The sequence below is a fragment of the Folsomia candida genome, unplaced genomic scaffold (assembly GCF_002217175.1).
Source record: "Folsomia candida strain VU population unplaced genomic scaffold, ASM221717v1 Fcan01_Sc006, whole genome shotgun sequence".
NCBI lineage: Eukaryota > Metazoa > Arthropoda > Collembola > Entomobryomorpha > Isotomidae > Folsomia > Folsomia candida.
Genome location: NW_019091198.1, coordinates 1,834,990 through 1,847,467, shown reverse-complemented (window position 1 = coordinate 1,847,467; position 12,478 = coordinate 1,834,990). Strand labels below are relative to the sequence as shown.

General features: G+C 36.5%; 1 protein-coding gene across 1 annotated transcript; it reads left to right on the top strand.

Moving 5' to 3' along the window:
- The first annotated feature begins 7,932 nt into the window (after nucleotides 1-7,932).
- Nucleotides 7,933-11,581, top strand: LOC110851424. The gene is made up of 9 exons (XM_022099193.2): nucleotides 7,933-8,295; nucleotides 8,380-8,607; nucleotides 8,704-9,067; nucleotides 9,157-9,331; nucleotides 9,437-9,643; nucleotides 9,725-10,309; nucleotides 10,394-10,614; nucleotides 10,716-10,859; nucleotides 10,930-11,581. The coding sequence occupies exons 1-9, from the start codon at nucleotides 8,211-8,213 to the stop codon at nucleotides 11,063-11,065; spliced, it is 2,145 nt and encodes a 714-aa protein (XP_021954885.1). The 5' UTR covers nucleotides 7,933-8,210; the 3' UTR covers nucleotides 11,066-11,581.
- The last annotated feature ends 897 nt before the right edge of the window (nucleotides 11,582-12,478 follow it).

Sequence of the window (12,478 nt, the reverse complement as noted above, 5' to 3'; positions counted from 1 at the left end):
TAGATATGTACATACATTTTGGAAACTGTTTCTGCTATTTTTGCTGACTGTCCAAATCCCATCATCATCATCACTCCCGTGTTTTACTTTTGCATTTGGCTGAACATGAACTCACAATTAGGGTAACCTTTGTAGCTGTACCGCTCGAGTAAGGTTTCTTTACTCGGCTGTGTGAAAGGGGACAAAACAAGTCATTTAATCCAACCAAAAACCAAAACTGGATGAGTGCAGAGGTCGTCGTCGGTTTGAGTTGAGTAGATTGCGCGATTACCACAGTCTCTTTCCTCCTATCGTTAATGTGTATCAACAATTATATTTCTTGGTCTACTTATTATTAGACACATATACAAAAGGGCAGTGATAGTAGTGGTAGAGAGAAAGAATGAAGCAACCCACGGGCAGAAACGGTTGGTTCAAAGGGTGCGGACTGTCATTAATCCGTCGTCGACCCATCTAAAAATGAACTTTGTGTGTATTACCGTCTGCCCGCTTGACACCCAGACTTTGCAGATTTTGTTCATAAACGCTTTCTGAAATTTGAACTTGTAAAAATTATAACAAATTGTAGCTAGTTTCCATTGTACAAGTTATTTCTTCGGCCAAGCTTGCATGTTAAACTTTAGTGCAAATTGTCGTCACATATGCCACCACAGGATTGTTGTACTCTTTGGAAAAAAGTCCTCTCAACCCATTCCTGCCTCGTTTTGATCAGCCACTTTATTTGTGGAATGATTCTTTTGCACAACAACCAGGGAGTAAACTGGTATCACCACGGACAAGGACCAGTATAAGAGTTGGTACTTGAATTTTAAGTTGCATTTCATAGTCCGGACAGTCGGGTCGGTACTCCTTGGGATTTTGGAGGTATTGAAAATAGGTGCTGCTGCTGCTGGTGAGTGAGAGACCCTCTAAAGCTAATCAGGCATACAAATCCAGGTGGAAAATTATTCAACCGTCCAATCCATCCAATGACACATACCTACATTATCTTCTTGCTCTTCACGTACAAAGCAGGCCAACAAATCTTTAAAAGCAAAATGCACTGCACACCAACCAACTCACTCACGTCACATAAGACCTAACTAGCCAGCATAATGCAATAATAGTGTAATAACAAAAATAAGGGCGAACGAGCGACCCAGACAAGGCCTGAATGACGAGTTGTTGCATTGATCCATCCTTTCAATTTGAAATGCATCCTCCTATTTATTCATTAGAACAACTGAACTTCGCATCCAGCATTCAATTCAATGCGATATAATGGCATGGGTCAAACAATGCGCAGCAATTTTAATTTCCCCATTCACTCCCATCACTCATTTTTCCTCTTTTTACTACCTTTTTTGACTAACGATTCCCTATAACGAGGATCCTCGGCAGAAAAGGTGTATGATTTATTTAGAGCTAAATAGAAACCATAAGGCTACTGGGTCTACAGAGAAAATTGGATAGATTTCTACACCGCATCTCATCATCATCCTCAGTCAATATGAATATAAGGACGCAGCAGCCCACTTTTTGCATATGTACCCACTCAGCTCAAACAACATCCGTATAGAGTCCAATAAAGTGGACAAAATTATGGATGACAAATTTTGTAATTGAGGTACCGCTTGATTTTGAAAGACATGTGACAACCAACAAATTTGAGTTCGGTCAACGTGGGTCATCAATCCATATTATGTTGAACATCAATTAATTTGCATATGTAGAACTGTCATTTAACATACGCGGTCGTCATTTAATTAATTCGCATTTATTTACCTTGAAACCAGATTTTACTTTGATGACCACGCACGCTAACTGCTCCTCTTACTCCCAAACCACCAAAAGTGAAAACTGGTTAACAAATTACATTAAATGTGTCCCATGAAGCGTGCATAAAATGGAACAAAGAGACCCTCGATCATTCCGATGCAATAACATAAAGAGCGTGGTGAGCATAAGAACTTCAACAATGCAATTGTAAACCAACCAACTAAATATTATTAAAAAAAAATAAAACCATAACTTATTCGCCCCACCTTAATTTATTGAGTCGTATGTGCAAGAAAGCATGAGTGCACATACACGAATAGATTTGTCAAACTCATTGCTTGAATCACGAACATAAAAGGATTACGTTCCGAGTGGTTAATTTGCGTATTTGTTTTATATTCAATAAAAAATACAGGTTGTCAGTGCTATGTTTAAATGTGTTGAGACAGATTGTGGGGGCAATGTGGAGGCATAAAAAACCAAATAAAATATTTGTAGACTAAAGTAATTATACTTTAGTGAATATAAAGTTATTCTGCTGCAATTCAAAGTATTTATTGCATTTTCGAAATTTTTTGATGTAAAAGTTTTTTTTATAATTTGGCATAGAAGTATTTGTGAGTGTGGTATAAATGGTTTTCAGGACCTGGCCTGTTTTCCACTAAAAATAGCACGCACGAAAAATTAACTTTCTCCAGATAATTTAAAAACTCATTTTGCATACACAGCTTTCTTAGCTTTATTACTAAAAAGTGAAATGAAAGCACTAGTTTTAGGTTGCGGGTCTCGTGCCACTAATAACTTGATATTTTATTTTTTACAATGTTTGAAAACATTCAATTCAGTCAGCTCAAATTTCAGACTTGCTTGCGAACAAGGGGCTTTAACATCTTTTCAAAATTATTAAATGCTGGTGTTGAAGCAGTGCAAATGCTGCACGATATAATCGAGGACTAAAGAGCGAGGTATTTAGGGGGAAGGTGTTTGGGATCGAATTTCGACGTACAACATTGCCCCTCAAAATTGTATCTGATTCATTTTCAAACAACAATCTCTTTCAAATAATATGCGTTTTTTTACTTTGTGGGTTTGGCCACATCGGTCCATTATGATGTTATCGATGCAGTATTAGATTTCTTCACTCCTAAGTAACCAAATATAAATCTATTTATGAACATGTATGGTGCAGCATTTCATCATTCAAATGTGAACTATTGCAGCTTCTAGGTTACAATTCTTAGCAGAAAAAAATGTCAAGGATTAAGAATACTTGTAAAAATCTTGGATAGAGTGACCTTAAAGAAGCAATTGACTCAGCTCGAAATTAACAGGAATTCGAAATGACTTCCTTTCAGTTTCTCGAACAGGATATTAAACCCCAGCAGCAAACATTGAAGGATCATCCACATTTAGATATTTACAGAAATCTTTGGGGTAGATCGATAATTTTTCGGACAACGGTTTTTACACTTTCCTTTTGGTAAATAAACTCTCATCTCAATGCGGACGTCGTCCTCCGTCCCTTTTTTATACATGGGATGCCAAGTAAACTCTGTTTGTACACCACTCAAGTATCTACAATCACGTCCCTATTTTATTTTGCATTGGATGATGATGATGAACTCTAAACTGAATCGACTAACCATTCTCAAAAGACTTGAGATTTAAGTAACTTTCAATACTCAGTCTCAACTGTCTCATTCTGAACTTATGTATTTGCAGATTAAGGGAATAAATACGCACTTTCTCCAAGCCAAAAGAATGGTCCAGTCTCATCTCTGTTATTGCGAACAAATTAACAATTTCTATCAAAAACATAGTTAAACTACTAAATCAAATTGCAATACATTCGCATTAACATCGGCTTTCCCCACTTTAAAATATTTAACTCTATTTCGCTCCCTTAAAACTGAGGAACTGATTTTTACCAGCAATTTCTCCAACTTCCATACCACCACTGGTGCTCATTGGCATGTGTGATTCATCTTTCTACCCTCCAATCGAAGAAAGGAATAAACAAAATCCATTAACATTCCTGGCACTTTCTCCTCACGAGTGATTGACCCTGACTTGGAATTTCCACCCTTTCACTCATCTCCACAGACCACCATGCCCGGTAATACTTGGCAGTGTAGGCCTTACACTTTACTTTATTGTCGATGCTGCATTATCCAACTTACTACGGACATTATCTAACAGCAGCACAGCACAAGTAAGCCAATAACTCATTATCAACATACATTCTCATTCCATCAACATCATTTAGGCTTTTGTCTCTCACACTTCGTTCCAGAGTTGCGTCATGCTAGTTAGCTCGTAGGTTTTTTTTCAAGTTCCCCTCTTGCGAAACAAGTAATTTATGAATGAACGCACTGTCCTGGATGATGATCATAACACGTAATGGTCACATAAACGATGATTTAACCCTTTCCGATATTCCCAATAAAAGAATGTGAAATTGCACAACATTATTTTATATTGTTCGTTCACTTTTTTTTTCGATTCAAATAAATTTAGGGAATTTCAACCCTTTATTACATATATAAGATTAGTTCGTACAATGAGAATTCCAAACACAACTATTCAGCTATACGCAGAATACTACTCTCACAAGAAATTAACCTTTGAGATGGAAAGCGAGGCATGTTTTGGGAAAAATCGAAACTAATAAAATCCCCAATGGTTTCACACCCCAATTGAATTAAACATGGAAAACGATTATTTTTCAAAAAAATTGAATTACTAAGCGGGATAAGGTGAAAAATATTGTGAGGGATTAGTTCAAAACTGAGACCAAGTATTTGTACATATTTGCAAAAATTGTCATAAAAAGAAGTACAATAATCTGGTTCATTCTTTAGGAGAATGTTGAAAACATTTTTACGTGCAAAGTTACAAAAATACGAGTCGCTCGAATTTAGGACTTTGCATGCAAATACAACACGAAAAGTTGTCATCTGGATAAACGGATGACGCACACCAATCCCCCCATTTGCAAGAGGCAAATAGAGTAGATGGCGTCCCACCCAACGTTTTGATCCTCTCCAGAGAAAGTTTTCAATTAAGATAGTAATTTCTGTTATAAAAGTTTCCGGGGGGTCAAGAACCTTGAGTACATACCACAGTATTGGGAGAAGGTACGTATTCAAAATTTTAGCCCTCGAAAAAAAACTAACTGCGCAAGTTTTACTGTTATAAAAAGATAACTTCCTACAAAATTTTTCAAACAATAAGGTAAAATTTTGTTCCATGAAACTTGTATTCCCAAAAAATATACCCAGAATTTTTAACCCATCCTTTCTGGTGGAGAAATTGGTCTCTACCCAAGTAGTCCCCCCTAAGAAAAGTAATTCTGACTTACTACTGTTTAGCTTAGAAGCTGAGAATTGAGAGAAGTAGCTATACTCGTTAATTACAATTTGGACTTGTTCCTGACTTGAAAGTAGGGCAGTCGTATCATCCGCGTAGGCAGACAGGTACTTATCAGGTACCCTTGGCCATGCGGCTGGCCCAGACGCCAGGAGACGGCTGTTCAGCTTAAAAAGAAATGGTTCAATTACGAGTACGTACAAGACTGAAGCAATCGGATCTCCCTGTTTTAGACCAACTTTTAGGGGAATCTTTCTAGTAAAAGTGTTACCGACAACAACCGAGATAGAAAAGTCGGTATGCAAGAGTTTAATGTATTTAATAAAATTTGGAGGAAACCCATATTTCTCAAGTATTTTTATCAAATACTCAGAAGACACCCGGTCAAAAGCTGCCTCTTGATCGAGTGAAAAGAGAGCCCCCACCAGCTCATTTGACTGAAAGGCATCACGCATGAAAGTAAGGTTGTCATAAATTGAACGACCCTTAATTCCACACGTTTGCCATGGACCCACCAGTAAGGGTAAAATAGGAAGTAGTCGGGATTTTAAAACGTTGGATAATATTTTGTAGTCCCAGTTAGTCAAGGAAATCGTCCTAAAGTTGGAGAGATCATCCACAGACCCTTTTTTATGAATTAGGCTTGAAATAGCGGTGCGCATGCATAGGGGGAATCTACCACTATTTAAGGAGAATTGTGCAACATTCTCTAAAATAATGGAGAATTGGTCCGAAAATTTCTTGTAAAATTCATGTGTAAGTCCGTCAAGTCCAGGTGCCTTGTCATTTTGTAGCTTGGAAATGCACGCCGCAATTTCTGTGGAACTAATCTTTGCAGCAAGATGCTCTGATTGCTCCCCAGGTACAGTTGGAATTCCTTGCATAAAATTATCGAAGTTGGTAAAGTCCACTGCCTTATATTGAAATTTAGTTTCAAAGAAGTCAGTAATTAAGGACACTTTACTTTCATGGGACATATAAGAAAACGAATTAGAAATTGATACAGGATTATCACGACAATTTATTTTCTTCTTCGGGTAATCCTGACAAACTAAAAAATTAGAAAAAGTATTATCTAAACTATCTATGAAAATTTTAAAAATATCAGCGTTACTAAGATGTTGACTAGAACTAACGAGTTGAATATCCTTTTGTACTTTTTTTACTACATATTTGAATCTACGTTTAAGCGAAATGCCAAACTCCATTGAAACCTGAACTATCTTATTTTTTAAAAAGGTATAACTTTCCTCAGAGTAATCGGATTTTAAAATAAAGTCATTGAGTAAAAAGGAAATTGAAAAATTAAAATCATCAATGTTTAAAAGGTGGTTCGGAAAAATCCATATATTTTTAAAATCAAACGAATGGTCAAATTTGAGAAAGATACTAAAAATCACGTGATCACTAATGAAAGGAAACATTTGACATTTTACAACATTAGGAAACTGACTAGCATTAAGGTAAATTCTATCTAATCTTGCCTCCGAATTGTTTTTTAATTTACTAAAATACGTCATATCACAACCAAAAGGGTTAAGATGACGATACGCATCTGAAAGATTAAAATTTTGGCATATTTTTGAAAATTCTATCACTATCCCTTTGCGACGCTCAACTGATCGTAAACGGTCTAGCGACTCATTGAGAACAAAATTCCAATCACCAGCAAGAAAAACATTATCTTGACTAGGACAAGTACATATGGAAGACTTTAAGATACGCTAATACGCGGTGTTCGTTCACTGACTTCTCATTTTTTGGATTAGTGTTATTAATCGTGTACTGGACTCGTGATATTTATTTGTCCTGAACCCTTACCCACAAGGACAGCATGATAGGAGAATAGCCCAAATATCCCATCCTGCAAGTATTACTGTCGTGTTCCGTCCGTTTGTGTAGCTTTGAACCACCACAGGCTGCACTGGGGACGAAAAATGTAAATAATGTCACACCACAAAGGAAGGACGAGGAATAAAGGGTTTCGAGGTCTCTGGCTGGAGACACCGGAATTTGAAATAATTCGAATCGTGGAATGAATTACTTTAGCCTCACTGGGTAAGAATAGTAGAGAACAAATTGCGGTCAGGATTTTCATTGAAACTCAAATTTTTTCTTCTTGCCCACGCCGGATTTCTCATTCTTTTTAGGCAGAGAGTGGAAATGAAAAAAAGAAGCCCCACTGGGCACACCACAACCAACAACCCTTTTCCACTATAAAGCTACACTCTGCAATTACTAAACTTGTCCAACGAATAATAATACCAAAAATGTGCACTTGTAAAACTTGACGAATCTTATTAAAGCATAATTATATTAAACGTTCCGGTTTACCACGCCAAAAGCTGTTACAAAGTTACACAAATTGGAGATGATCCAATAAATCCAGTGAATGTCATTTTGAAGGGCAAAAATGAAATACAAGTTCTCTTAAGCTTCTTTATCTTTTTGCATAAATTACCAGTAAAAGAACCATACAAAATAATTACATAATCATCTAATATGCAAAAAGGTCCTGCAAAAAAATCTCAAGTTTCTTAATTTCAAATCAGCTCAAAAGTATGAACATTCCAAGTGTAAACATTGCAAGAACAATTTCTGCGAATATTTGTCTAATACTTTTCATATAAGAAAAAGAAAACCCTTGAAAAAATACCTCACATTTCCAACTTCAAAGTGAAAGTTGACCAGCTTTCTAGTCCAAAATGTCCAAATGTGAAAGTGGAAATGCACTCCGTACTCGACTTGAGCTTCTCCTCGCGACATCTTTTCACAAAGTGGAGACCGACACTTTTATACGCGGCAAGTGGCCAAAGGACGTTGGTGGGTTCACAGCAAAAACAACAAACAGAAAACAGTTGACCTGGAAATTCAGTGATTCGCTCTTCTCATCTTCAAAAGTCGGGATCTTTTTCTTCGAAAATACGTTCCCATCAGTAAATTTGAAAGTGATTAATTAATTAAAGTGTAAAAATTAACCGTGGAGTTTGTTTTAAAACCAACGTGATAAAAGATACAGCGTAGTGAGAAGTTGTAAAAATAAGAAATTGTAATAATTTTGAGTTATCGAATTGACCGACATCATGGAGGATGGTAGTGGTGGTGGAGGAGGAGGACAACAATACATTGGAGTTTGGATCCCCCAAGAAGATCAGGCTGTGTCGAATGGTAAAAAAAATTCTATGATAATTAAATAAGAGTGAAGAGTATTTAGCACAGTTTGATAAGTATTTATTATTTTTTAATTCCTAGACAAGTCAACGGTATTGATGACACCGCAATGCTTGAAAGATCTGGCAGGGATTTTGAAACGAAATCCTCGCGCACGTTTCTTGAAATTTTCATCGGAAGCAGAGGCCTGGACGTCGGTAGATGAAAATAATATCAATTTTTCTACTCCACCCCCTTGCACAGCAAAATTGGACGGTCCAGACCATTCTGAAGGTCGAAGTGAGTTGGAACAGGCGAAAAAACGCAAAGGTGATAAAAATGATAGATAGTAAAATTTATTCGTTTATTCATGAGTTCAATTCGATGTTGTATTTCATTTGCCCTGTTATATTATATATATTATAGGACGGATGTCACTTCCTGCAATGAACAGCGTTACCAAGCTATGTGTCGATTTGTCAAAGAAATTAGTAATAGAAGAAAAGGACACTCGATTTCCTACCCCAAAAATTCAAGAACTGACCGCAATGGCGAGGGAAATTAATGCACAAAATAATGATGCTGTGAAGGCTCGTGTGAAGGCTAATCCCAAAATATTGATCAATGATTGTGATCGTCCTACAACCGTTCAAGAAGGTTGTCGCTACAACGCGCTTCATGTCGCGGCCAAATGTGATAACGATAAAATTATATCGTACATTCTTGATAAAGTTGGGAGTGTCAAATTTATGTCGTGGTTATACCCCAACAAGAGTGGGGAAGCTATTGGGTGAGAGATGTGAAAGTATTTAATACAGTTAATTTAATTACATTTATAATAATTAGCTAATGCATTTAAAATTGTTATCACGCACACAGGGAACTAGTTCGATACGCAACAGATGCATACTTGAACGCACCGGACAAGATGTCATATGAAACTCCTTTGCATTTTGCTTCAAAATTTCTTTGTGTGAAAGCAGTCGAAATGTTACTTCAGCATCCTTGGTGTAATGTGAACTCTGTAAATTGTTTTAACCAAACTGCCCTAGATGTGAGATTTATATATTTCTAATAATTTAAATTACCAGTTTATCTTTGTATCCTAGAAACTTCAACTATGTTTTTATTATTCCTTTCATTTTTGTTTGTTGTATAGATCGTAGGAACCCGAGCAGATTCCAAATCCAAAGATTATACAGCTAAAAAGGAGCATACAATCAAACTCTTAACAAGCTTTTACATTGTACCTGTCTGGAGAGATCCTGGTTGCATGCGAATGCCTCAAATTGGACCTGTTGCCCATATTCGTCAGCTTGGAAATCGAATTCCAAAGTGTTTAATGAAGAGCTATCCGGACTTTGATGTATGTATGCTTTCAGTAACTCGTCACAATGATATATGTATATATTGATTACATGTGTGTATCTATGTATTATATTTTTAGATATCTTTGCTTGGCCCCGGTCACAAAGATCAAATTCCAGAAGTTAAGATATCACTCAACTCTTCAGTGCGGCTATTTGAGGAAAGCAATAACTGGAAAATCGAAGGTTTTGCTGGACCAACTACTAAAGAAGCTGCAAATGACCTTTTCACCTTACTTAAACAGGGTAGAAACGGGTTTCTCAACGATAGTGCAAACTTTTTGACTAGTAGCCCGACCGGAAATGGTGGTGGTGGTGATTTGACCCCTAAGACCCCTCCTCGGACTCCCCGTAAAAATCTCTCACTTGGAAATTCTCACACGCGCTCTCCTTTGCTTAAGTACTATGTCCCCGGTACTCCTCCGCGATCACCAGGAATTTCCTCTCCCTCAATGGGAGAAGCCATTAACCGGAGGGTTAAAGATGTTGAGAAAGGCCTTGAAAGATTCGCCATGAAATTATCATATGCTTGTAACATTGAATGGAGAGAAAACTGGAAGTGTCTGGGTTTTTTTGGAGACATTTTGAATGATGATGGGCTGTCTAAATTTAACGATTTGTTAGGCTTACAAGATTTCTGTTCCATAAATCGCTCGTATAGCTTTGTAAGTTTATGTTTTACCTATGTTTAGAATATTTCCAATTTTTTAGTGCCTTTTGTATTACTCATTATTATATAACAATTTCAGCAAGAAGATTACTATCTCGGGGGTAATAGTAACGGCGATCAATCTGTGATTCTGGGTCTTAGTGACTTATCATCTAATTCTGAAGAACTGAGCTTCAATTCAGCAAATAGCCGCAAATCTTCATCATCGTCAAACTCTTCATTCCATAGCGCTGAAACCTTCTTGAGTGATGATGATGATGCCTTCCTTGAGTGTTTGGATAAGCAGTTATATATTGATGGGTAAGTATATCTTTTATAAATTAAGAAACCTTAACTGCTCGTTTTTATCCCATAGCTTATTTATTGACTAAATTAATAAATTACTGTTCGTTTTCTTACAGAAGTACACCCGGGAAGGAGGACTTCCATTTGTTTGATGCTCTAAAAGATTATGAGGACATGATATCAAGCGAACGATTTCCGTATGTTTTCCAATGGATCAACTCAATGAAGTCGTCTGGATTCTCCAATTACGAGGAGAAAAAGTATGTCACCTTTAACTGGTGATGTAAAATAGCAACAAGACGCATTAGTTATACCCCTTTTATTTTTCAGAACCTTTGATATTGGTCGTGGAAAGAGGCATCGTGATTTTCTTTACGTGCCTAATTATCAATCCACTCCTAAGCGATTGAATTTCAACGACTCCCGTCCAATGAACAATGGCAGCCCAGATATTTTAAACTTTTAATCTCGAAACATATGAATGATAATACTAATTTAGTTCTATTTTACTTATCGGTTGAAATTATACATCTGCGAAGAAGGAACCTTTTAGGTTTTTAAGAGTATTACTCTGCTGAGGTGCTATCTGATTTTACCTCTAATTGTCTGGCTTCCATTAATAAATTATTGTCGCATCCAAAGTCCAGTATAAAGTTGATTGTCAGTACAAATCCGAGTCATGTGATGATGTGCTGTAATAATCGCCATGTTATCAATCCACTTACATAATAACCAAAAAGACTGTCGTACCAAGTGCCTTATTGTGTTAAATACATACATATATCACGATTTTACGCTACTCGTCAATATTAATATTTTATCTTGAACTTAGGCGCATTTAATCCGTCTCTCAACTACCAAATAAATTACTCTAGACTTTGTTGTTTAATTAAAATTAAATAATAAAGTTTAATATTTGTTAAATATGTATTGAAAATTTATGAAAATATAAATGAATAAATCACCACTAATCATAACCGATGAAGAAGCGTGATCTAAGTTAACTAGTTACTCTGCGCAAGTTTGCAATTCGAGCTGGTAAAGAAAGTCACATTAACTATTTAGTTCACGAAATAATTCAATTATTCGATAGTAATTCCGACTCGACTAACTACTCAAAGTTTCTAATTTAATTAGGCCTATGACGTCTTTAATAGTCATTTGTACAGTCAGTTTTCCCTCGATTTCCTTATACATATCTTGCAACTCTAAATAGTGACTCTGTTACCATTTTACGAATTATATTAAATTAAGACATTTTGCATTTCTCGACTCTCGCCCACTTCCTACTTATCTTTTCATTAAGAAATTAACCATCGACGTGCATGCAAAATGATGAAAAAGTAGTGAAAAAAAGTAGGTGGATCACACGCATACTTTGAACGCTAAAGTTTACGAGCAATAATTCTAATTGGTAAATAAAATCCACATTCCAAACTTGATCTGAACCTGACTCAGCATCGTCATTCCCAGGAGTTGGAAAATTTGGCATTGAGTTATTAAATGAGGAAGAGACAATTAATGCTACATCAGTTTTGTTTTTACAACGCGTACTTATCATCCTGGTCTTGATCCTCTCCTGCCTGGTCTGTACGTAACTACGTACGTATTTACATGGTGCAATAAGGGCATGATGATGTACACATTATGTGGAAGTAATTGGGCAAATAAAGAGCGATCAAATCGTTTCTTTCACACACGCTGCTGACCTTTAATGGACTTCTCACCATGACCCTGAGATCTGTATTCACTGCGCCAAGTAATCATATACTCACTCAATAGTGATAACAATGGCCACGACTAACTACGTATTAAATACTTGCTGAGACTACGTGATGTTGTCTTTAGTTTACTTACACACACCTTCACTCATTTGTAC

Bases quoted from the DNA above. Each gene is read 5' to 3' on its own strand.
- LOC110851424 (XM_022099193.2), top strand. From the start codon at position 8,211: ATGGAGGATGGTAGTGGTGGTGGAGGAGGAGGACAACAATACATTGGA. The intron at 8,296-8,379 runs GTAAAAAAAATT...TTTAATTCCTAG, and splicing joins AGATCAGGCTGTGTCGAATG to ACAAGTCAACGGTATTGATG. The intron at 9,332-9,436 runs GTGAGATTTATA...TTTGTTGTATAG, and splicing joins TTAACCAAACTGCCCTAGAT to ATCGTAGGAACCCGAGCAGA.